The sequence below is a fragment of the Pholis gunnellus genome (assembly GCF_910591455.1).
Source record: "Pholis gunnellus genome assembly, chromosome: 2".
Taxonomy (NCBI): Eukaryota; Metazoa; Chordata; class Actinopteri; order Perciformes; family Pholidae; genus Pholis; species Pholis gunnellus.
Window position 1 is genome coordinate 959,813 of NC_136536.1, and position 22,426 is coordinate 982,238.

General features: G+C 44.1%; 1 protein-coding gene across 2 annotated transcripts in view; it reads left to right on the top strand.

The window, feature by feature from the left end:
- Nucleotides 1-21,989, top strand: part of itpr3 (inositol 1,4,5-trisphosphate receptor, type 3) — a 66,596-nt gene extending 44,607 nt beyond the window's left edge. The window contains exons 28-60 of one of the 2 annotated variants that reach the window (XM_079171550.1): nucleotides 1,388-1,462; nucleotides 2,670-2,789; nucleotides 3,479-3,601; nucleotides 4,124-4,324; nucleotides 4,400-4,515; nucleotides 4,995-5,130; nucleotides 5,461-5,586; nucleotides 7,835-7,960; nucleotides 8,473-8,593; nucleotides 8,804-8,985; nucleotides 9,662-9,810; nucleotides 9,893-10,001; nucleotides 10,223-10,316; nucleotides 10,812-10,987; nucleotides 11,083-11,242; nucleotides 11,420-11,637; nucleotides 11,862-12,062; nucleotides 12,145-12,255; nucleotides 12,860-12,955; nucleotides 13,061-13,162; nucleotides 13,307-13,390; nucleotides 13,790-13,903; nucleotides 15,095-15,287; nucleotides 15,513-15,632; nucleotides 15,927-16,099; nucleotides 16,453-16,617; nucleotides 16,875-17,064; nucleotides 17,399-17,503; nucleotides 18,120-18,238; nucleotides 18,577-18,742; nucleotides 20,073-20,233; nucleotides 20,325-20,486; nucleotides 20,713-21,989. In XM_079171550.1, coding sequence (XP_079027676.1) covers nucleotides 1,388-1,462; nucleotides 2,670-2,789; nucleotides 3,479-3,601; nucleotides 4,124-4,324; nucleotides 4,400-4,515; nucleotides 4,995-5,130; nucleotides 5,461-5,586; nucleotides 7,835-7,960; nucleotides 8,473-8,593; nucleotides 8,804-8,985; nucleotides 9,662-9,810; nucleotides 9,893-10,001; nucleotides 10,223-10,316; nucleotides 10,812-10,987; nucleotides 11,083-11,242; nucleotides 11,420-11,637; nucleotides 11,862-12,062; nucleotides 12,145-12,255; nucleotides 12,860-12,955; nucleotides 13,061-13,162; nucleotides 13,307-13,390; nucleotides 13,790-13,903; nucleotides 15,095-15,287; nucleotides 15,513-15,632; nucleotides 15,927-16,099; nucleotides 16,453-16,617; nucleotides 16,875-17,064; nucleotides 17,399-17,503; nucleotides 18,120-18,238; nucleotides 18,577-18,742; nucleotides 20,073-20,233; nucleotides 20,325-20,486; nucleotides 20,713-20,829 — 4,611 coding nt within the window. In that variant the 3' untranslated portion in view covers nucleotides 20,830-21,989. The remainder of the gene's footprint in view (nucleotides 1-1,387; nucleotides 1,463-2,669; nucleotides 2,790-3,478; nucleotides 3,602-4,123; nucleotides 4,325-4,399; nucleotides 4,516-4,994; nucleotides 5,131-5,460; nucleotides 5,587-7,834; nucleotides 7,961-8,472; nucleotides 8,594-8,803; nucleotides 8,986-9,661; nucleotides 9,811-9,892; nucleotides 10,002-10,222; nucleotides 10,317-10,811; nucleotides 10,988-11,082; nucleotides 11,243-11,419; nucleotides 11,638-11,861; nucleotides 12,063-12,144; nucleotides 12,256-12,859; nucleotides 12,956-13,060; nucleotides 13,163-13,306; nucleotides 13,391-13,789; nucleotides 13,904-15,094; nucleotides 15,288-15,512; nucleotides 15,633-15,926; nucleotides 16,100-16,452; nucleotides 16,618-16,874; nucleotides 17,065-17,398; nucleotides 17,504-18,119; nucleotides 18,239-18,576; nucleotides 18,743-20,072; nucleotides 20,234-20,324; nucleotides 20,487-20,712) is intronic. The other variant, XM_079171551.1, reaches the window with a different exon arrangement.
- Nucleotides 21,990-22,426: the final 437 nt, after the last annotated feature.

The following is a 22,426-nucleotide window of genomic DNA, read 5'->3' on the forward strand; positions in this document are numbered from 1 at the left end:
CTTACTGGCTCTCAGAACTAACAGGTGTGCTGTCAATGTCTTCATGTCTTGATGACATTCCAAGCTGCTGTAAATAACTATATAACAACTAACAGTGTATAACCACTAACAAACGAACTAACTCAGTCACTACTTAAACCAGCGCAAGAACCATGTTCTTAGTAGAAGACTAATATTATTGATCATCAGAATATCTCTCATGATACTAACTACAAAACAGAAACCAAACAAATGACTTGTTAACCTTGGTGGTTGGTAGCGTTGGTGTGGGGCTTGCTGATGTTTCAGATGGTTAAGGTCCTGGGTTCAGATCTGGCTTTGGGGTTTTTTGTTGCATGTCACGCCTCAACTCTCTCTTTACTGTTCTGTTGTACTCTGAAATAAAGGCACAATGCGCCAAACGTGTCTTAAAGGTCCAGTGTGTAGGATTTAGTGGCCTCTAGTGGTGAGGTTGCGTATTGCAACTAACTGAATATCCCTCCGCTCACTCCTCCCTCTCCAAGTGTGTCGGTGAGCTACGGTGCCTTCAGGTAACAATAGACAAAACATGAAAGTCTCTCTTTAGACTCAGTATGAAGTTTGTCCGTTCTGGGCTACAGTAGAAACATGGCGGTGCAACATGGTGGACTCTGTGAAGAGGACCTGCTCCCTGTGTAGACGTGAAGGACTTCTTCTAAGCTAATGAACACACGGCGGTTCGTAGTTTCAGGGGATTAAACACGGTAGATCATAGAAGCTCCTTTAATAGCACCATCTGTTGGCCTGATAACTCGCTCTGACCAGTCAGTAGTGAGACATTTATCTCTCCTGCCAACGTCATCTTTAGTCCACGTGGAAGTTGTGGTCGTGGTTGCTGGGAGCAGTGAACTTTATGTTTCTACGACCATCAAACCAGTTAACTTGAGCGTTCTTATTTCTGTAAGTTGACTAACAACAACCTGCCCGATGCAAACAGTCTTCTCCAGAGACTGGTTGGTGACATTTTCCTGTTGCTATTTTGCCCCGGTAGCTCCGTAGTCCCGCCTACAAAGCTCTCATAGGTTGATTGTTTTTCAACACCTATTTGAATGACTTCATGTCCACATCTGCAGCCCAAAGACCACGATAGCGTGTAAGTGTTTTGAATCGTAACACATATACTTTATGGTAAATGGACTCGCTTTTCTAGTCTTCCGACCAGTCAAAGCGCTTTAACGCTACGTGTCATCATTCACCCATTCACACCCTGACGGCAGGGCTGCCATGCAACGTGCCACAAGTGTCTTGCCCAAGGACACATCAGCATAGAGCCGGGGATCGAACCGCTGACCCTGTGATTGAATTCAAGTGTGTATAATTTAGTACCAGAGAGAACTGCATATGCTGTCTTACCCTCTGCATCCTGCAGGGGGCATCAGAGGATGCGACGCCTAAGAAGGAGAAGCAGGAGAAGGGCAACGAGAACTACCAGAAAGTCAAAGAGGTGAGAACGCTCGTCCACCAGTGTTCCTTCACGAGGTCATCCGCTGTCTGTTTTGTTGTGTTGGCGCTCCTTCTGCATCGTGGTGTTTCTGTGGTGCATGTCCAACAGATCACCTGTCAATCACTCACTGTGGGCTCTTTATTGTGTCGATGAGGTTGTTGATGTGGTGGTCCTGTCTTAGTCTTTCTCTGATCAGAATGATTTCATTTTGTTTCTCCTTCCTAATAGTCACTCTGAATAACGGCATCAGCCAAATGTCTCAATAGTAAATATAGTGTAAGATGAAAAGGAAATGTTCTAAATAACAATAAAAAATGTAATCTCTCATTTCCACACAGTGTGTGCATTGAAAGAGTTGCTAGTGTGTCTCCTCCTTCCTAAAGTGTCTCTGAGGCAAAGCTGACTGCACTGTAAGAAATAAAGAACAATCCTCAGTCCAAAGTTCAGCCAATCAGATCGCCTGTTTGCCTCTTCGTCTGATAGATTTGTGATCATACATTTCATATTTGTTTGGTTTATCTTTTAAAACACCTTTTAAGATGTAATAGTTTTGTGCAGTTTTTATGGCTCACTTGTCAGTCAGTACATGTAGAAATGTGTAGAATGTTGCATTAGAAGTTGCTTTAGATAATGGAGGTGTGGCTTCCAGCATCATTGCCTCAATTAACTTTTTATTTGATCTTAAGTTTGTTCTGTGAATTTATGTATTAGCCAAAAAGTATGAATTTTGTATAATTTAAATTCAGCGATCGGTTGATCAAATGAAACCACTTCTTTACAATTTAATGTTCTATTCCTTTTCCATTGTATCCAAGAATTTACGTCAGCAAAACAAATACAAATAAATGTTAAAATTTGGAAACTGGACAAATATTGTTTTCAGTACGTTTAAAGAAATAAACGTTCGGGGGCCGAACACGGAGCCTTGGGGAACCCCACAAAGTCGTCTTGAGTAATTCTTTAAATTAAAGTAATTTCAATTTAAAAAGTATTTCAGACGCTCTTATTTCTAAGTCTGCTCTGTGAATGAGCAGTTAAGTGGACAATAAATGGTACTTTTGTTAGCAGCTAGGGACTTAACGATGTGAAGAATAGAAAATTAAACCGCTTTCATGTTTCATGACAAACATATTATTTAGTTTCTTCTAATTCAGTCTCTTGTAATTGTGCACCACCTGCATCTGTCCACTGACTCGTGTCTCTGTAGATCCTGGAGAGGCTGAATAAGATGTGCAGCAGTGGAGTCTGGAAGAAGCAGCAGAGGTTGTTGAAGAACATGGGAGCACATAAAGTCATGCTGGACCTGCTGCAGGTGTCGTACGACAAGGTGAGAATAAGAGCTTCTTAATGTGCAGGTGATGTCTCCACTCATTACGCACCGCCTCTCACAGTAAACACGATGAAACTCATCAGTAGAAGACGTAATATATGGCTGCACTGAACAGCTGGAAGCTTCATTCATAACTTTGAAGTTTTAACTCTAAATCAACATTTAATGCTGCGGAGCTTGTTGGATTTCTTTCATGCTTATTCATTGTGTTTGAAGTTGCAGATGAAGATCAGGCTACATGTTATAATGAGTATTATTAGTATATACATCAGATTCTGTGATCTAAACATTTCCAATAACTCCAATAAGAGTCCAAAGGTCATTATTCATAGAAAGAAGATTGATGTCATCATTTCCAGGTTTTTATCCAACAACATATTCTGCTTTAATCCATAATTGTTGGTGTTTAGCCTTTTAAAAACAGTTTCCAGTTGTTGTTTTCAGTCTGTTTTGGCACTAGATTATCATTAAATGAACGTAAATTTGATCGAAGAAATGCAGCTTTGTGCAAAGACCCTTTGGGCCCCTGACCCTTTGGGCCCCTGACCCTTTGGGCCCCTGACCCTTTGGGCCCCTGACCCTGTGATGGTTCGTTGGATTTTCCTAAAAGCAGCATAGCTCAGCAAAGTGAAAACACAAACGTCTCCTCTTCTATGAACCCCTTCGTCCTCTCTGTTTGTCTGCAGAACGATGTGAAGATGCAGGAGATCATCAGGTACACTCATCTGTTCCTACAGAAGTTCTGCACGGGGAACCAGGAGAACCAGACTCTGCTGCACAAGAACCTGAACCTCTTCCTGAACCCGGGGGTACGCTGCTTTAAAACGGATCAGTCAATTAGCAGAAGATTCACCAGTTACTATTTGGGTTCAGTTTACAAGTTACGGCAGGAACAGAGTCTTTGGTACGAGTGTGACTCGCTCACCAACATGTAGAACACTGAAGTTAAAGTCAGTAGAACGTCCACAGAGTACGTTGTAGCCTGGAACCGTGACCTCTGGACCATCAACAGAGGATCAGTCCGTTCATGGGACACTGGATTGAAAATGAAAACAGTTTTAATATCAAATGTGGTGGTTTTTCTGCTTTATATGATTGTAAATTTAACAAAACAAACCAGATATAATGACCTTATAGACAATAACACGTATCAATAACATGCACATAATTGCCAGAACTCCCATCCTCTGCTGGTAAACGTCTCAAAGAGGTCAGAGCTCGATTCTTGGTATTTCACAAACTGAATCACGAAACTGATTAACTGAGTAAATATGCACACGATCGACCAAAAGTGAAATGAGTTGTTGCACGTTGAACTCCTCCGTCTGCAGCTGCTGGAGGCGGAGACGGTGCAGCACATCTTCTGTAACAACTACCAGCTGTGCAGCGAGATCTCAGAGAGCGTCCTGCAGCACTTCATCCACTGCCTCGCCACGCACGGCCGCCACGTCCAGTACCTCAACTTCCTCCACACCATCATCAAGGCCGAGGGCAAGTACGTGAAGAAGTGTCAGGACATGATCATGACCGAGGTGAGGACCAGACGCTCTCGACACGATGCTTCAGTGTGTTTCGTGAGCTGATGTAACGCTGTTGTCTCTCTGTAGTTAACTAACGCAGGCGAGGACGTAGTCGTCTTCTACAACGACAAGGCCTCCTTCAACGTGATGCTGGAGCTGATGGCAGAGAGCAGGGAGGGCGTCGGAGAGAGCAGCCCGCTCAGGTAACCATCAGTGACCAGCAGGGGTGGAAGAAGTCCACAGTAAAAGTACTAGTACCATACTGTGAAGATACTCCACTACAAGTAAAAGTACTGAGTTTAAACAAGTATTTACATGCTGTTAGAGTAGTTCCAGTGTTTTACTTTTATACCTGATGTTTCTGGATGAATATTCCTGCTGCATTGATGTCTATGTTGCATTGTAACTCCTTTAATCTACATGAATGCATCATCAACATCATCATGTGTGAGGCGTCGCTGTCCTGTGAGAACCACATATCTCTTACACTGTACAAAGGTTGTAAAAAGTACATTATTTACCTCTGAGTGTAGTGGAGAAGAAGTAGAAAGTTGTTGACCGTGGAAATATTTAAAGTACAAGTACCTCAAAATGTGTTTTATTAGAGTACTGAAGTAAATGTACATATTTTGTACATTTTCACACAATCCTAACTCTGGATGTTTCTTCATCTTCTCTGCAGGTACCACATCTCTCTGGTGGAGCTCCTAGCAGCCTGTGCTGAGGGCAAAAACGTCTACACGGAGATCAAATGTACGTCGCTGTTGCCTCTGGAGGACGTGGTCAGAGTGGTGACTCATGAGGACTGCATCACTGAGGTACTGGTACACCTATTGTTTCATAAAGGAGTTTAATGTAAATACAGCCACTGCTGCAGTGTTATCTACCAGTGGTGGACGAAGTACTTCGAGTCTTTACTTCAGAAGAAGTAAAATGTCTAAAAGCAAACACTCTGCATTCTGAATGTTAAAGGTGAAGGTGGAGCTCATTTTAATGACTTTATATGCTGCTGGAGTAGAATTATCTTTTTCTGTTATAGACAAAAAAGTCACAATTTATGTTTTAAACCACTTTGATTAAACTAAAAGCCGCCCGTCTCTCTCTCTCTCTCTCTCTCTCTGTCTGCCTGTCTGTCTCTCTGTCTCCAGGTGAAGGTGGCCTATGTAAACTTTGTGAATCACTGCTACGTGGACACAGAGGTGGAGATGAAGGAAATCTACACATCGAATCACATCTGGAAGCTGTTTGAGGACTTCACAGTGGACATGGCCAGGGTAACAGCACTGTACTGGTGACTATTATTAATGCAACCAAATGTTGTCAAGTACAAGGTACTCAGTAAATACTGTAATACTGTTACTTCTCACGTATTTGAATCAGTTATTACTGGCCAGTGGTGGGCTCAGGCTAAGTGAGGGGCAGGGGCAGAAATATAAGAACGGCACCAGCATGCAGAAAGTACTCCACTGGAAGGGCCTCGTAGAGGGCCCTTCATTACGTTTTCTCCACTGAAGGGCCTCGTAGAGGGCCCTTCATCACGTTTTCTCCACTGAAGGGCCTCGTAGAGGGCCCTTCATCACGTTTTCTCCACTGAAGGGCATCGTAGAGGGCCCTTCATCACGTTTTCTCCACTGAAGGGCATCGTAGAGGGCCCTTCATCACGTTTTCTCCACTGAAGGGCATCGTAGAGGGCCCTTCATCACGTTTTCTCCACTGAAGGGCATCGTAGAGGGCCCTTCATCACGTTTTCTCCACTGAAGGGCATCGTAGAGGGCCCTTCATTACGTTTTCTCCACTGAAGGGCCTCGTAGAGGGCCCTTCATCACGTTTTCTCCACTGAAGGGCATCGTAGAGGGCCCTTCATCACGTTTTCTCCACTGAAGGGCATCGTAGAGGGCCCTTCATCACGTTTTCTCCACTGAAGGGCATCGTAGAGGGCCCTTCATCACGTTTTCTCCACTGAAGGGCCTCGTAGAGGGCCCTTCAACACGTTTTCTCCACTGAAGGGCATCGTAGAGGGCCCTTCATCACGTTTTCTCCACTGAAGGGCATCGTAGAGGGCCCTTCATCACGTTTTCTCCACTGAAGGGCATCGTAGAGGGCCCTTCATTACGTTTTCTCCACTGAAGGGCCTCGTAGAGGGCCCTTCATCACGTTTTCTCCACTGAAGGGCATCGTAGAGGGCCCTTCATCACGTTTTCTCCACTGAAGGGCATCGTAGAGGGCCCTTCATTACGTTTTCTCCACTGAAGGGCATCGTAGAGGGCCCTTCATTACGTTTTCTCCACTGAAGGGCCTCGTAGAGGGCCCTTCATCACGTTTTCTCCACTGAAGGGCATCGTAGAGGGCCCTTCATTACGTTTTCTCCACTGAAGGGCCTCGTAGAGGGCCCTTCATCACGTTTTCTCCACTGAAGGGCATCGTAGAGGGCCCTTCATCACGTTTTCTCCACTGAAGGGCATCGTAGAGGGCCCTTCATCACGTTTTCTCCACTGAAGGGCATCGTAGAGGGCCCTTCATCACGTTTTCTCCACTGAAGGGCATCGTAGAGGGCCCTTCATCACGTTTTCTCCACTGAAGGGCATCGTAGAGGGCCCTTCATTACGTTTTCTCCACTGAAGGGCCTCGTAGAGGGCCCTTCATCACGTTTTCTCCACTGAAGGGCATCGTAGAGGGCCCTTCATCACGTTTTCTCCACTGAAGGGCATCGTAGAGGGCCCTTCATTACGTTTTCTCCACTGAAGGGCATCGTAGAGGGCCCTTCATCACGTTTTCTCCACTGAAGGGCCTCGTAGAGGGCCCTTCATCACGTTTTCTCCACTGAAGGGCATCGTAGAGGGCCCTTCATCACGTTTTCTCCACTGAAGGGCATCGTAGAGGGCCCTTCATCACGTTTTCTCCACTGAAGGGCATCGTAGAGGGCCCTTCATTACGTTTTCTCCACTGAAGGGCCTCGTAGAGGGCCCTTCATCACGTTTTCTCCACTGAAGGGCATCGTAGAGGGCCCTTCATCACGTTTTCTCCACTGAAGGGCATCGTAGAGGGCCCTTCATTACGTTTTCTCCACTGAAGGGCATCGTAGAGGGCCCTTCATTACGTTTTCTCCACTGAAGGGCCTCGTAGAGGGCCCTTCATCACGTTTTCTCCACTGAAGGGCATCGTAGAGGGCCCTTCATCATGTTTTCTCCACTGAAGGGCATCGTAGAGGGCCCTTCATTACGTTTTCTCCACTGAAGGGCATCGTAGAGGGCCCTTCATCACATTTTCTCCACTGAAGGGCCTCGTAGAGGGCCCTTCATTACGTTTTCTCCACTGAAGGGCATCGTAGAGGGCCCTTCATTACGTTTTCTCCACTGAAGGGCATCGTAGAGGGCCCTTCATCACGTTTTCTCCACTGGAGGAGGCCTGGAGAGTTCACCTTTGCTGTTTTTTTAGATTATGTGGGAACCCTGAATGCACCAGTGCTGTTGGCCTACACGCAGCTGTTAATGTGTTTCTCTGATTTCTTGTGTTCCCTTTCAGGTTTGTAATAAACGAGAGAAACGTCTCTCTGATCCCATCCTGGAGAAATACATCATCAACGTGGTCTTTGACACCATCATCGCTTTCTTCAGCTCCCCTTTCTCTGAAAACAGCACGTCTCTGCAGGTGAGGACCTCGATGCACCATCAGATATCACACTAACATCAGGTCGGGTTTCAGGTTCTTCAAACTAACATGAATATTATTTCCAGCATTCACACATTTGTTTATGAATGTAGCAAAAAGAGATGACATTGGTACTTTCCACAATCATTGATGTACCAACTCTGATACATTTTGCAACTCTACCATGAACACTCTTTACCACCTCGTCTTTAATAAAGTTGAATTCAACCTCTTTTTAGGAAAATATTTAATTCACTTTTACCCAAACATGCAGAAGAAGTAAATATGGTATATTGTATTTATATATTTATATAGAACAAATCATATTCCATCACTTTGAAATGGGAGCTGCTTCATTGGGACGTTAAATAGAAATGTCACTTTGGGAGTAAAGTAGAGACTGAATCTGTGGCGGTCAGTTGTGGTCAAACCCTTAAAAGCTGCAAAGACCTTTGTTTACTCGTGAATAAGTGTGGCTGGTTTAGATTTCTGTTTCTCTCTCTTTCTGTCAGACTCATCACACCATCATGACTCACCTGCTTCAGTCGTCTGTCCGGCTGCTGGACTGTCCCTGGCTGCAGCAGCAGCATCGAGGACAAGTGGAGACCTGCATCAAGACCCTCGCTATGACCGGTAACACGCTGCTCTGGCTCCAAGTAACGCACATACGTACAAATCTGAGCTGCCAAACCTGAGTGTTTACGTATTTCTACTTTTACTTCAGTAGAAGATCTGAATACTTCTTCCTCCCACATAGATGTGATTATTTCTCGTTCCACCTCACAGAAACAGATTCTTCTCTCTGTTCCAACGACCTGTCGTTCTGTTATTGTCCTCCTTCAGCTAAGAGTCGCTCCATCTCTCTTCCTCTGGACCTGGAGGCTCAGATCAGCACCATGTTGTCCAGTTCTGCTCTCAACTCTCTGTCCCGCTCCAACCCCAACTACAAATCCTCCTCCCGCTCCTCCAGACCCATCGCTCCCAGCAACCCGTGGGACTACAAGAACATCATCGAGAAACTGCAGGTACACGAGCCTGAAGACTAGAACGTCCCACACGTACACAACCGATAGAAGTTCTGCTCCGGAACGTTCCAGCCTGAATACGACGGATAAGAAGTTTAGAATGAGTCAAGAAGAAAATATGCAACTCTGCCCTATTCTATTGTTTTATTCAATATATTCAACCAGGAAATCCTCATTGAGGTTAAAGACACTTTACATCAAACAGATTACATAACAAAACTAGAACGAAATGAATTCAAAAGAAATCTGATAAAAGACTTTATCATAGAAACGACTTCAACAAGCTGTTAAAGCGATTAAAGGTAATCACTTGCTGATACATTAGAGTTGTAATATTTATTTATATGTTGTTTGTAAAGTATTGATATTGTTATTATATTTCATATCTTGTAAAAACATATTGTCAGTAATAATAATAATAATATTTAAATATTAGACAAATCAAAGTTTGCCCAAATATGTCAGGAATCTGAGGTCCTGTCAGGTCCAGACCTCTGGATCCGTTATTTAGAGGCACCGTGAACATCATTGTGTGTGTGTGTGTGTGTGTGTGTGTGTGTGTGTGTGTGTGTGTGTGTGTGTGTGTGTGTGTGTGTGTGTGTGTGTGTGTGTGTGTGTGTGTGTGTGTGTGTGTGTGGTGTGTGTGGTGTGTGTGTGTGTGTGTGTGTGTCCTCAGGACATCATCAACACTCTGGAGGAGCGTCTGAAGCCGCTGGTGAACGCTGAGCTGTCGGTGTTGGTGGACGTCCTCCACCAGCCGGAGCTGCTGTTTCTGGAGGGAACCGATGCCCGACAGCGCTGCGAGTCCGGAGGATTCATCTCCAAGTAGGTCCAGGTTCCTCAGAGTCCAGCGTCTACTGCAGCACTGACACACGGACACACGGACAACATCTGTTTCTGTTTGCAGGCTGATCCAGCACACCAAAGCGTTGATGAGCGCGGAGGAGAAGTTATGCATCAAAGTTCTGAGAACTCTGCAGGAGATGCTGATCAGGACTCTGGACTTTGATGAAAAGGTCAGATCCTCATTCTAAAGAAGAGAACTACAAACACCATCCTGCTCAGAGACACCATGTGGAGATGTATTAAATCTCTAGTATTCATATGAAAAGGGAATTTGCCCAATTGTCTCATTAATATCAAACAAAAGTGTTTTAATAATTCATAACCATAAGATGTGACATCATCAGCTGTGACATGGTGGAGGGTGAAGTGACCTGCTGTTGTGTTGTTTCAGGGAATTTTACTGCGGAAGGTTTTACTGCAGAACTACTTGTTTCCAAACAAGAAGAACAACCTGAAGAACGACCTGGCTGACCTGGGAGCTGCAGGTACGCTGCCTCTCACTCTCACGCTCTGTCACCTTCACAAATAGAGGTGATTTTTCCACAGTTGATGGCGGACAGTTGAACGGCTTTCAGGCCGATAAGCCACGCCCCCTCTCCGGCGCGTCCAGCGCGATTCACACGAATGAACACAAATAGTCCCCGGCGATTCAACCAAGACGCTGTCTAATTGATTCAGAATGTAATAATAGGATCTGTGTTCCTCCTGAGAAAGTAAATACGTTGTGATGTGTAAATATGTAAATGAAGCATTATGTAAATATGTAAATGAGGCATTATGTAAATATGTAAATGAGGCATTATGTAACGGTAACTTCTGGTGATTAAGGAGACATCTACAGACGTAAACAGAGAAAGCAGTGAAATGAGTCTGAAAGAAGTTGTTATGGAGAGAAATAGAACAGAATGATGAGCTCTATGTAACAGCTCGCCTTCACATCTTCAGCTGAAAACACATTTGATTTATTATCTGTGAGTCAGGCGTGGAGCAGGAGCGCGACTGGGCGGCGGTGGCTGCAGTTCAGTGTCGTCTGGACAGAGAAGGAGGAACCAAACTGTTCACCGATCTGGTCATGAGCTCCAAGAACGACAAGATCTTCCAGGAGTGCATCCAGCTGGCCATCTGTCTGCTGGAGGGAGGAAACACGGAGATACAGGTGGGCCACAAGCGCAGGGAAACGTTTAACGCGAACACTCTCAGATAGAAGTTGAAGCTCTGCGATGAACCCGGTGTTTCAACCTTCTCCTGCAGAACTCCTTCTACAAACTGATGATGGGAGACAACAAGTCAGAGAAGTTCTTCAAGGTTCTTCACGACCGGATGAAGGAAGCTCAGACGGACATCAAAGCTACCGTTTCTGTTAATGTCGGAGAGATGACGCACAAGGCCAACGAGAAGGATCTGGAGACCAGTGAGGCTGTTTTTAGTTTCATTGCCGGGTTGTTGGGTTCTTCTTTCCTTCAGAGTCTTTCTATTGTCTCCTGTGATTCTGAGTTTTACTCTGAACGATGTGTTAAAGCACAAGTTAACCTCAGTTTTAAAAAGTGAGATATTATTTGTAAGTACATTTTGTAACTACTTTGAACAGGTGGCTCTGCAGCATTAGTACTTCCTGGGACAGGAAGTCACCCGTTGTTGGTCCAGGGCCCGTCCATCGCCCCGGTGACGGGCGCCTCCGCCATACCAGTCCAGCCGGTAGCGGAGGAGAGGGAGGTGGAGATGGAGATGGGACCAGCTGTGACCATCATGAAGCCGATCCTGAGGTTCCTCCAGCTGCTCTGTGAGAACCACAACCACGACCTACAGGTGAACAAATTAACCAATTCTGAGCCGGGCTTCACGAGGGATCGGTGAATCAGAAGGATACCGGTCTCATGTGTGTTCAGTGTGGGGCTGGAGTCAGGACACGGTTAGCTTAGCTTAGCATAGAGACGAGGAAAGACTGGAAACGTTTTGACACAAAGAGCAGATAAAGTCAGAGTCAGTTTAGAAGAATAACACGCAGCCTTTTTGACTTTGCGTGTTTCCAGAACTTCCTGCGTTGCCAGAACAATAAGGCCAACTACAACCTGGTGTGTGAGACTCTTCAGTTCCTGGACATCATGTGTGGGAGCACCACCGGAGGCCTGGGCCTGCTGGGTCTCTACATCAACGAATCAAACGTCCACCTGATCACTCAGACCCTGGAGACCCTCACTGAGTACTGCCAGGGCCCCTGCCAGGAGAACCAGGTAGACCTGGTTCATCATTATAGAGGCAGAGGGAGACTCATCACGAACATGGACGCTCAATCTCTTTGTGTGTGTGTTGCAGACGTGCATCGTGACCCACGAGTCCAACGGCATCGACATCATCACAGCGTTGATCCTGAATGACATCAGTCCTCTGTGTCGATATCGGATGGAGATGGTGCTCCAGCTGAAGGTACGCTGGTCCACGTGCACATACAGGGTTGGGTGCCTAAGGTAGCGAATGATCAGATGAATCCGTGAGGTCATACCGAGTGAAGTCAAAGCTTCACGTGTTAAAGCTGCATTCTCTCTAATGTCCACCAGGGGGCGACTCCTCTGGTTGTATAGAAGTCTATGAGAAAATGACTCTACTTCTCTCTGGATTTATTACCTCAGTAAACATTGTAAACATGAGTTTATGGTCTCAATCTCTAGTTTCAAGTCTTCTTCAATACAGCATGATGTTCATTTAGTAAATGATGGTCCATTTAGAGTCAAACAGACCATAAAGCAGGGGATGCTTTAGGGGCGGGGCTACACAGTGATTGACAGGTCTCTACCAGAGACGTATACGGCGTCTCTACGTCACTCCTCAGTCCAGATATGGTCACTTCCTGTTCACTGGTTGCAACAAAACAAGATGGTCCGCAGTCCACAAATGAATGGGTGACATCACGATGACTATGTCCACTTCTTATATATTGTCTTCGGGTCAAACGTCATAAGCGAGTGTTTACGGTGTTTGTTCTTTTGTCAGCCTGTTGTTTGATTTGCTGTTTCTTCTTCCCGGTTGCCAGGACAACGCTTCCAAGCTGCTGTTGGCTCTGATGGAGAGTCGTCATGACAGCGAGAACGCAGAGAGGATCCTGTTCAACCTCCGACCTCGAGAGCTGGTCAGATCCTCTCCAACAGATTTGAATTAAAGCGGTTGTTGGTGATGTGTGTTCAGATGTAATGTACCTGTGTGTGTGTGTGTGTGTGTGTGTGTGTGTGTGCAGGTGGAGGTGATAAAGAAGGCCTACCAACAGGACAGTGAGTGTGAGGACGGGGAGGTTTCTCCCCGCGAGGTGGGACACAACATCTACATCCTGGCTCAGCAGGTGACTAAACTCCTCATTGGCTGCCTGGATTCTTCTGTGCTCTCTTATTGGCCGACAGGAGGTCCTGCTCTCCTCTCAGTGTTTGTAGTTCTGTGAATACGTTTTCACTCCTGTTTGTTTGTTTGTTTGTTTGTTTGTTTGCAGCTGGCCAGACACAACAAGGTCCTTCAGAACCTCCTGAAACCTCAAAAGAACAGTAAAGAGGGAGAGGAGGGAATCTCCTCCATGGTAAACTCTTCATCCATCCACCCACCTGTTTAACTATTCATCCATCCATCTAATCATTCATCCATCCATCCTTACATTCATCCATTCGTCCGTCCATCAATGCATCTATCTATCTATCTATCCATCCATCATCCATCCGTCTGCCATCCATACATCTGCCCATTCGTCCAGAAATAAATCCATCTACCCATTCATCATCCATCCATCTTTCCATCCTTCTGCTCATTCATTTATTCATTCATTCATCTATCCATCCATCCATCATTCTGCCAATCTATCCACACACCCATCTGCCCATCTATCCATTCATCCCTCCATCCCTCCAACCATTCACCCGTTCATTCATCCCTCTATCATCATCATCACATCATGATGCTGTTTGTGTTTTTCTGTCTTCAGTTGAACAACCTGAACAACCGTCCTCTGTCCCAGATGTTGAAGTCCTCAGCTCCAGCTGCTGTAGTGGAACAAGACCCACTGGAGTACTACGACCTGCTCACTTCACAGATAGAGGTACTACTACTACTACTGCTAATACTTCTTCAATTCAACTGTATTGTCCTTGTAGTTACAAAACAGGCTTGCTGTTCCTAAATAGTGCAATCTGATACATCGAGTTGAATGGAGAACTCAAGCAAAGTCCAAATATAGAAATCAATTGAAGAAGCTATAGATTTGAAGAGTAGGATGAATTTGAGTTAGTTTATAAGTTATATCCGATGACACTGTGTCGATATTTGGGTTGAACATAATATCACTGGTGTTGTTCTTTATGAGTTGTATATATGATTATTATTAAGTTTATTAAGTGTATTGTTTGAGTTATGAAGAAGAGTAGGATCATATGAGTTTATACTTCTTTCTACTCCTTTTCAGACATTGTTTACTATTTTTGTTGTTGTTGTTTTTTTACTTATTTGTTAAATGTTGGAAATAAATAAAAAGATGTATACAATTTAAGAAAAAATTCAAAAGCAGAAGAAGTTATGGGCAAAATTATTTTAAGAAGCCGAACAAATAGTTTACACTGTAAAAGGTATACTATTACTGTACCGCTGGAGTACTACCACTGTTAGCTTCTCTAAGCTGTAATAGGTAGTAATAGGTGGTAATAGGTGGTAATAGGTGGTAATAGGTAGTAATAGGTAGTAATAGGTGGTAATAGGTGGTAATAGGTAGTAATAGGTGGTAATAGGTGGTAATAGGTGGTAATAGGTAGTAATAGGTGGTAATAGGTGGTAATAGGTGGTAATAGGTAGTAATAGGTGGTAATAGGTGGTAATAGGTGGTAATAGGTGGTAATAGGTAGTAATAGGTGGTAATAGGTGGTAATAGGTGGTAATAGTTGGTAATAGGTAGTAATAGGTGGTAATAGGTAGTAATAGGTGGTAATAGTTAGTAATAGTTGGTAATAGGTAGTAATAGGTAGCAATAGGTGGCAATAGGTGGCAATAGGTGGTAATAGGTGGTAATAGGTAGTAATAGGTGGTAATAGGTAGTAATAGGTGGTAATAGTAATAGGTAGTAATAGGTAGTAATAGGTAGCAATAGGTGGTAATAGGTGGTAATAGGTGGTAATAGGTAGTAATAGGTAGTTATAGGTGGTAATAGGTGGTAATAGGTGGTAATAGGTGGTAATAGGTAGTAACAGGTACTGGCTCTGTATGATCCAGCTGTTATGATGTAACATCTGTCCATCTCCAGATCGTGCGTGACGACCGCAGCATGGAGCAGATCGTGTTTCCTGTTCATCCCATCTGTGAGTTCCTGACCGAGGAGTCGAAGACCAGAGTGTTCAACACCACGGAGCAGGACGAGCAGGGGTCCAAAGTCACGCACTTCTTCGAACAGACCTCCTTCCTGCACGGAGAGATGGAGTGGCAGAAGAAGCTGAGGAGTGAGTACACACACACACACACACACAGACACACACCTTTATGTTTGGAGTTTTTTTTAAAAGGTGAATTTTTTTTAAATGACCAGTAAACATAACTGATGTGTCCCTAAAATGAACGTTTAAAGCTGGATTCACTATCATCTGACTTTACAGTGTGTGTGTGTGTGTGTGTGTGCGTGTGTGTGTGTGCGTGTGCGTGTGTGTGTGTGCGTGTGTGTGTTGCAGGTATGCCGGTGTTGTACTGGTTCTCCAGGAGGATGTCTCTGTGGGGAACCATCTCCTTCAACCTCGCCGTCTTCATCAACCTCATCATCGCTTTCTTCTACCCCTACGATTCAGGACAAGGTACTGCTATAAAATACTATTAGTACTACTGGTACTGAAAGTACTGCTACTTCTGTCAGGGTTGGCACAAACATTTCTTTTTGCAAAGTAAACTTTTACATTTAAATTAAAATTATAATTATGTCCTGATATTAGCTCATTTTTAATAAGAAATAATAATGTAGACATTTTTATTTTAACGGTTGACTTCATTAAAAGTTCTACTACCACTGTTGGTATTAAATGCAGTACAGTCTGGACCATCACTGCTCATAGTAACTGTGTCTCCCCCCCCTCCCCCCCTCCTCCCCCCAGTGGGAGCGATCGATGACTCCCTGTTGCTGATGTTGTTCTGGATCCTGATGGGTCTCTCGGTGTTGGGCATGTTCTCTCAGCGTGGCCTGCAGCCTCTCACCATCGCTCTGATCCTCCGATCCATCTACCACTTCGGCATCGGAAACACGCTCATCCTGCTGGGATCACTCAACGTGAGTCGCACTACATTACCCATCAAGCACCTGGGACGACGAGGCCCACTCATACTGGTGGGGAGTAATATGTACCTCTGAGACGTAGTACAGTAAAGAGTACAACATGTACCTCTGAGGTGTAGTTCAGTCTAAAGTACATGTACCTGAGGTGGGTTTTATGCGGTCGTAGTTTTCCATCAGAGTTAGTTTATAATTCAGACTATAATTTGCACTTCAAGCCATTTTATATTATTATAATAATTTATTAAAAATAAAAGTTCTCAAAGTTTACAGCTCTTATTTATTATGGTCAGATATTGCTGCTTCTCTTCTTCTCTTGTCTGTTAAACGCTGCGTCCTCTTGTCTCCAGCTGATCAATAAGGTGGTGTTTGTGGTGAGCTTTGTGGGAAACAACGGGACGTTTATTATGGGATACAAAGCCATGGTGATGGACGTGGAGTTCCTGTACCACCTGGCCTACGTCCTCACCTCCACGCTGGGACTGTTTGTCCACGAGCTCTTCTACAGCATCCTGGTAAACCTCACCCGTCTCACCCGTCCCTCACCCGTCTCACCCGTCCCTCACCCGTCTCACCCGTCTCCCTCTCTGTCTCACCCATCTCTCTCTCATTCTCACCCGTCTCCCTCTCTGTGTCACCCGTCTCTCTCTCTGTCTCACCCCTCTCTCCCTCTCTGTCTCACCCCTCTCTCTCTCTCTGTCTCACCCCTCTCTCTCTCTCTTTCTCACCCGTCTCCCTCTCTGTCTCACCCGTCTCTCCCTCTCTCCCTCAGCTGTTTGACCTGATCTACCGGGAGGAGACCCTGTTTAACGTGATAAAGAGCGTGACCCGTAACGGTCGCTCCATCCTGCTGACGGCGCTGCTCGCTCTGATCCTCGTGTACCTGTTCTCCATCGTGGGCTTCCTCTGCCTGAAGGAGGACTTCATCATGGAGGTCGACCCGCTGGCGCAGATCGCTGCAGGTATTTCAATATTTCACCAATTTACATCAAAACATCCCTTTTTCTTTTACATCTGGCATCGTGTCTGCAGGTCGTTTGTCTAAACTTTCATAATTAATAATTGTAATATTTCTTCAGTTCATCAGAACACAGTTCAGTCTTTAGGTCTGTGGGAAATAAACAATCAGTAAAAACAGTCAAAAAGAAACAAATCAAGTGATTTTATTACATATTTAGTCAAATCAAAGTTTACTTGTTAGTGATATAAAAAGTTGTGAATAAACACATTTTGGTTCATTGGAGTCTAAAGATGCTCTAATGTAATGTAACGTGTGTGTGTGTGTGTGTTGCTCAGCTCCTCAGCAGAGTGAAGCCTCTCAGGATTTCATAAAGTCGTGTTCTGCAGACGGAGTGAGCTGCACCGCGGAGACGGACGCCGTCAGCGTCCCCGAGGACGAAGGTGAGAGTCCCCTTTAAAAAAAGCAGACGTTCAGGTGTTTCATTAAAACGCGGTGACGTCATCACCGCGTTAGTGACGTCACCACCCCGACAGTGACGACTTGTGTTTGTGTGATAATAAAGTACCTATCTAATGTACTGTAGTGTACTGTAATGTACTATAGTGTAACGTACTGTAATGTAATGTAATCTAACGTACTGTAAAGTACTGTAATCTAATGTACTATAATGTAATCTAATGTACTGTAATGTACTCTAATGTACTGTAATGTACTGTAATGTAATGTAATGTAATATAATCTAATGTACTGTAATGTAATTTAATGTAATGTACTGTAATGTAATGTAATCTAACGTACTGTAACGTACTGTAACGTACTATAATCTAATGTACTGTAATGTAATGTAATCTAACGTACTGTAACGTACTGTAATCTAATGTACTGTAATGTACTGTAACGTACTGTAATCTAATGTACTGTAATGTACTGTAACGTACTGTAATCTAATGTACTGTAATGTACTGTAACGTACTGTAATCTAATGTAATCTAATGTACTGTAACGTACTGTAATCTAATGTACTGTAATGTAATCTAATGTGCTGTACTCTTTCAGACGAGCTGAGCTCGGAGCGAGCGTGCGACACTCTGCTGATGTGCATCGTCACCGTGCTGAACCACGGCCTGAGGAACGGAGGAGGAGTCGGAGACGTTCTACGAAAACCGTCCAAGAACGTAAAGAACACTTTTATTTTCTCTACCTGAGCACACACACAGTATCCATCCGTCTACACAGTACTTATATTCAAATACAGTACTTCACTTTGCTACTCAATACTTTAACGGTTAATATATAACATTAAAATGACGTCAGCTAATAATCTAGAAACGTACATGTAATGTATATTCCTTCACCGCTACAGCGCTTTGGTTTATTCGCATTATGATATTATTATTGTATCAGTGCCATAAAATGGTCTTAAAATTATAATATCGCTTTGCCAGATCACACACACTGTACCTTTAAATACATGTGTGTGTGTGTGTGTGTGTGTGTGTGTGTGTGTGTGTAGGAGCCCTTGTTTGCGGCCCGTGTGGTTTACGACCTGCTGTTCTACTTCATCGTCATCATCATCGTCCTCAACCTGATCTTCGGCGTCATCATCGACACGTTTGCCGACCTGAGGAGCGAGAAGCAGAAGAAAGAAGAAGTCCTGAAGACGACGTGTTTCATCTGCGGTGGGTGGGAACCGGTGGCGGGCCGTGCATCGTATACCTGGGCCTTCTGTGCTGCCCTGCTACAGTTGAATAACCTCATTATGAGCCACAGCTACGGTTATTATTTGTTTATAGGGCTGTAACAATACACGTATTGGTATTAAACCGTTCAGTACGAGGCTTACAAACCGAACAATACGTTTGAATAATACTAGTGCGTTTGGAAAATGTAGAAGCATAAATTGTGGGAAATATAATGTTTTCGGTGGACTTTGCTTACGTAACAGACAACGGGCTTTGTGACCTGTGAACCCGGAACAAAAAAAAATACAACGAAAAACAGCTGAGGCTACGCTAAACTAGCTTAACGGCAAAACAACCGCGGCAAACCCCGCGATGACGGGATGCTTCGTCATTAACGAACAAGTCAGAATCAATGTAATTAACACAAGAACAAGAACAAACTCACACCAACCAGTCATTTATATGACAAAGCAACAAATCAATCCAGCAACACTAACAAAAGATCTGATTGGTTGAAGACTATGACAATCAACAATATTGTCCCCATTCACTTAAACTGCAAAGTCTACCTGGAGGACCTCAGGCCTCTCTCCTGACATAGAGACATAGAGACATAGGGACATAGAGACATAGGGACATAGAGGCATAGGGACATAGAGACATAGGGACATAGAGGCATAGAGACATAGGGACATAGAGACATAGGGACATAGAGACATAGGGACATAGAGGCATAGGGACATAGAGGAAAAGGGACATAGAGACATAGGGACATAGAGACATAGGGACATAGAGACATAGGGACATAGAGACATAGAGACATAGGGGCATAGGGACATAGGGACATAGAGACATAGGGACATAGAGACATAGGGACATAGAGACATAGGGGCATAGGGACATAGAGACATAGGGACATAGAGACATAGGGGCATAGGGACATAGGGGCATAGGGACATAGAGACATAGGGACATAGAGACATAGGGACATAGAGACATAAGGACATAGGGACATAGAGACATAGGGACATAGAGACATAGAGACATAGAGACATAGGGGCTGAATCTGATTGGAGAGCAGAGCATCAGAGGAAGACAGGAGCTGTGCAATGAGAACATAAGATAATGATAATGAAAAAAATGATAATACATGTAGTGTATTTGTTGAAAATTATTAAATTATAAAATAGCTCTAACTTTGTGAGCAGAGAAGGCCTTGAAGGCCCGGCCCACCACTGGTGGAAGCAAAGAGTCACGTGTTCGGATCGTTGATACTCATTTTGCAGATTTTCCTGCAGAAATGTGAGCGTGAGTTTTTGTGCTGCAGGTCTGGAGAGAGACAAGTTCGACAACAAGACGGTGTCGTTCGAGGAGCACATCAAGCTGGAGCACAACATCTGGAACTACCTTTACTTCATCGTTCTGGTGCGCGAGAAGAACAAGACGGACTACACAGGACCGGAGAGCTACGTGGCTCACATGATCAAAGTAAAGCAGCTGCCGTCCAATAGAAACGCTGGAGACAAAGCATGTGATCCGGGGCTCTAAACACGGACTCTTCTTCTTCTTCTTGTTTCAGAACAACAACCTGGACTGGTTTCCGCGGATGCAGGCGATGTCTCTGGTGGTAACAGACGGAGACGGGGAGCAGAACGAGATGAGGATGTTACAGGACAAACTGGCGGTGACGATGAAGGTGGTGATGACGCTGACGACTCAGCTGACTGAGCTGAAAGAGCAGGTATTAACACACACACACACACACGCACGTGTTGGGCCGGTGTGAACATCTTATCCCATGTAAACAAGCCCCTCCCACCTTTCCTGACATGTGACCTCCCTCACGGACACTTGTGGCTCCGTTAGTCTGTTTACAAACAAACATGTTATATTTCTTATTAATAATGAGACATCACTGTGATGTCTCTCTGGTGAGGATGTTCACTGTACTTCCTGTGTTGCTGTAGATGACCGAGCAGAGGAAGAGGAGGCAGAGGATGGGATTCGTTGACGTCCAGGCGGGAGCGAGTGCCGCGCTGCCTCCGAGCGCCGCGGGAGGAAACCACCAGATGTACAAAACATAGAGAGAGACGGACGATCTTTAGACTGTTCCAGACGAGATGCAGCTCTGTGGAGAACACAGAGAACGTCATCAAGAACAACACTAGCATTTACTTTAAACATACAACTCATATGTTTCTCACTAAAAACACATTTTCTGTTAGCTTTTACTTTTTAATGTGTGGATGTGAGCGAGTGAGATCTGCAGTCATTGATGGATAGAGTGACCACCATTACTGTATAAAGACCATGTTAGCATGTCAGCTAACTTTAGCGCATCCTTTGATTTCATTTCAAATGTTAAAGACCTGAGCGTGTACAACATAGACACTCTGTTCAAGAAAATCTATTTAAAATAAAGCAACAATTTCAGAAAAGTGCTGAAAATTAGCAAAAATCAGCACAAATATTGAGCTCAAACATGAAATATTGTTACAGAAAAAGTCTCTCTGTCTAAATAGTTTTCTGCGTTTATGACCTCAGAACAGGTGGAACGTTTCTAGTTGTAACACTGATCTGGGCCACTAGAGGTGCTGATGCTCTAAACAGGACTACAGTCATTCATGTTCACTTCCAGGAGAGTTTGATATTATTTGAGTGCTCTTCACATCATAGTTAGTGTTGCACTTCAGCCTCTAGTGGCCCAACTGACTCTTACAACACCAACACGTTACAAAACAGTTTAGACTACAAATGAAGCACCAGATACACCAAACCCCCAAAACTGGCTGAAAAAACCTTTTTATGTCTAGAAATAGAGTTGAAGGATCCCAGACGTCCTGTTGGAGGGCCGACTGTTCAGTGTCACAGAGAAATGAGAAAAACTCAAATTTCGTCATTTTAATGAAACGTAAAGCGAGACTGCAGCGTTTGTTTGCCGATGACAGAATGATCTAGTTCAGTGATGTTTCACATTTAAAGTGAGTTGAACCCAGTTAAGTTTTTTTTTAATTGTAAATCTGGGGATATTGTGGTTTTAAAGTGATATGTATTATTATGGTTTAATAGTGATGTATTTATGGAGAGAGCGGCTTCTGTTTGTTAACACTAACTAGCTCAGTACGGACACTGGATTATAAATCTACTTTATCTCTTCAGTAACAACAGACGGGTTCACTGAGTGGGAGGACGGTGTCATGAAGACATCTGCATACAAATAAAATGTTTACTGAAGAACAAAGTGCATCTTCTCTGCAGTGTGGTTTTGTTGTGGTTTAACACTCAAAGATTGGAATGAACTGGTGATTAAATATACTTCACTGTGACGGAGACTTTAGGTCCATTCAGACTCAACGATGAACTAATTAGATTTTGGTGGTCAAAGGTCACTGTGACCTCACACAACATGCTTTTGTCATAACTCATGACAATTCCACACTAATGTGATGAGGTGTGACGATGAAGTGATGATATTTTGAACAAACATGGAAGTAAACTACAACTTGAGTGGTTGGTGGAAGCAGACCAAAGCCGGGGGTGATGAAATACAACAGTGACGTTTTATGACATATTATCAATGTGACAGCGTTTTACTATACAATGAATATCTGAGCGTACTTAAAATAATATACTGTGACATTTCATGACTTAACATGCCTTTCTACTGGTTTCCACTCACCA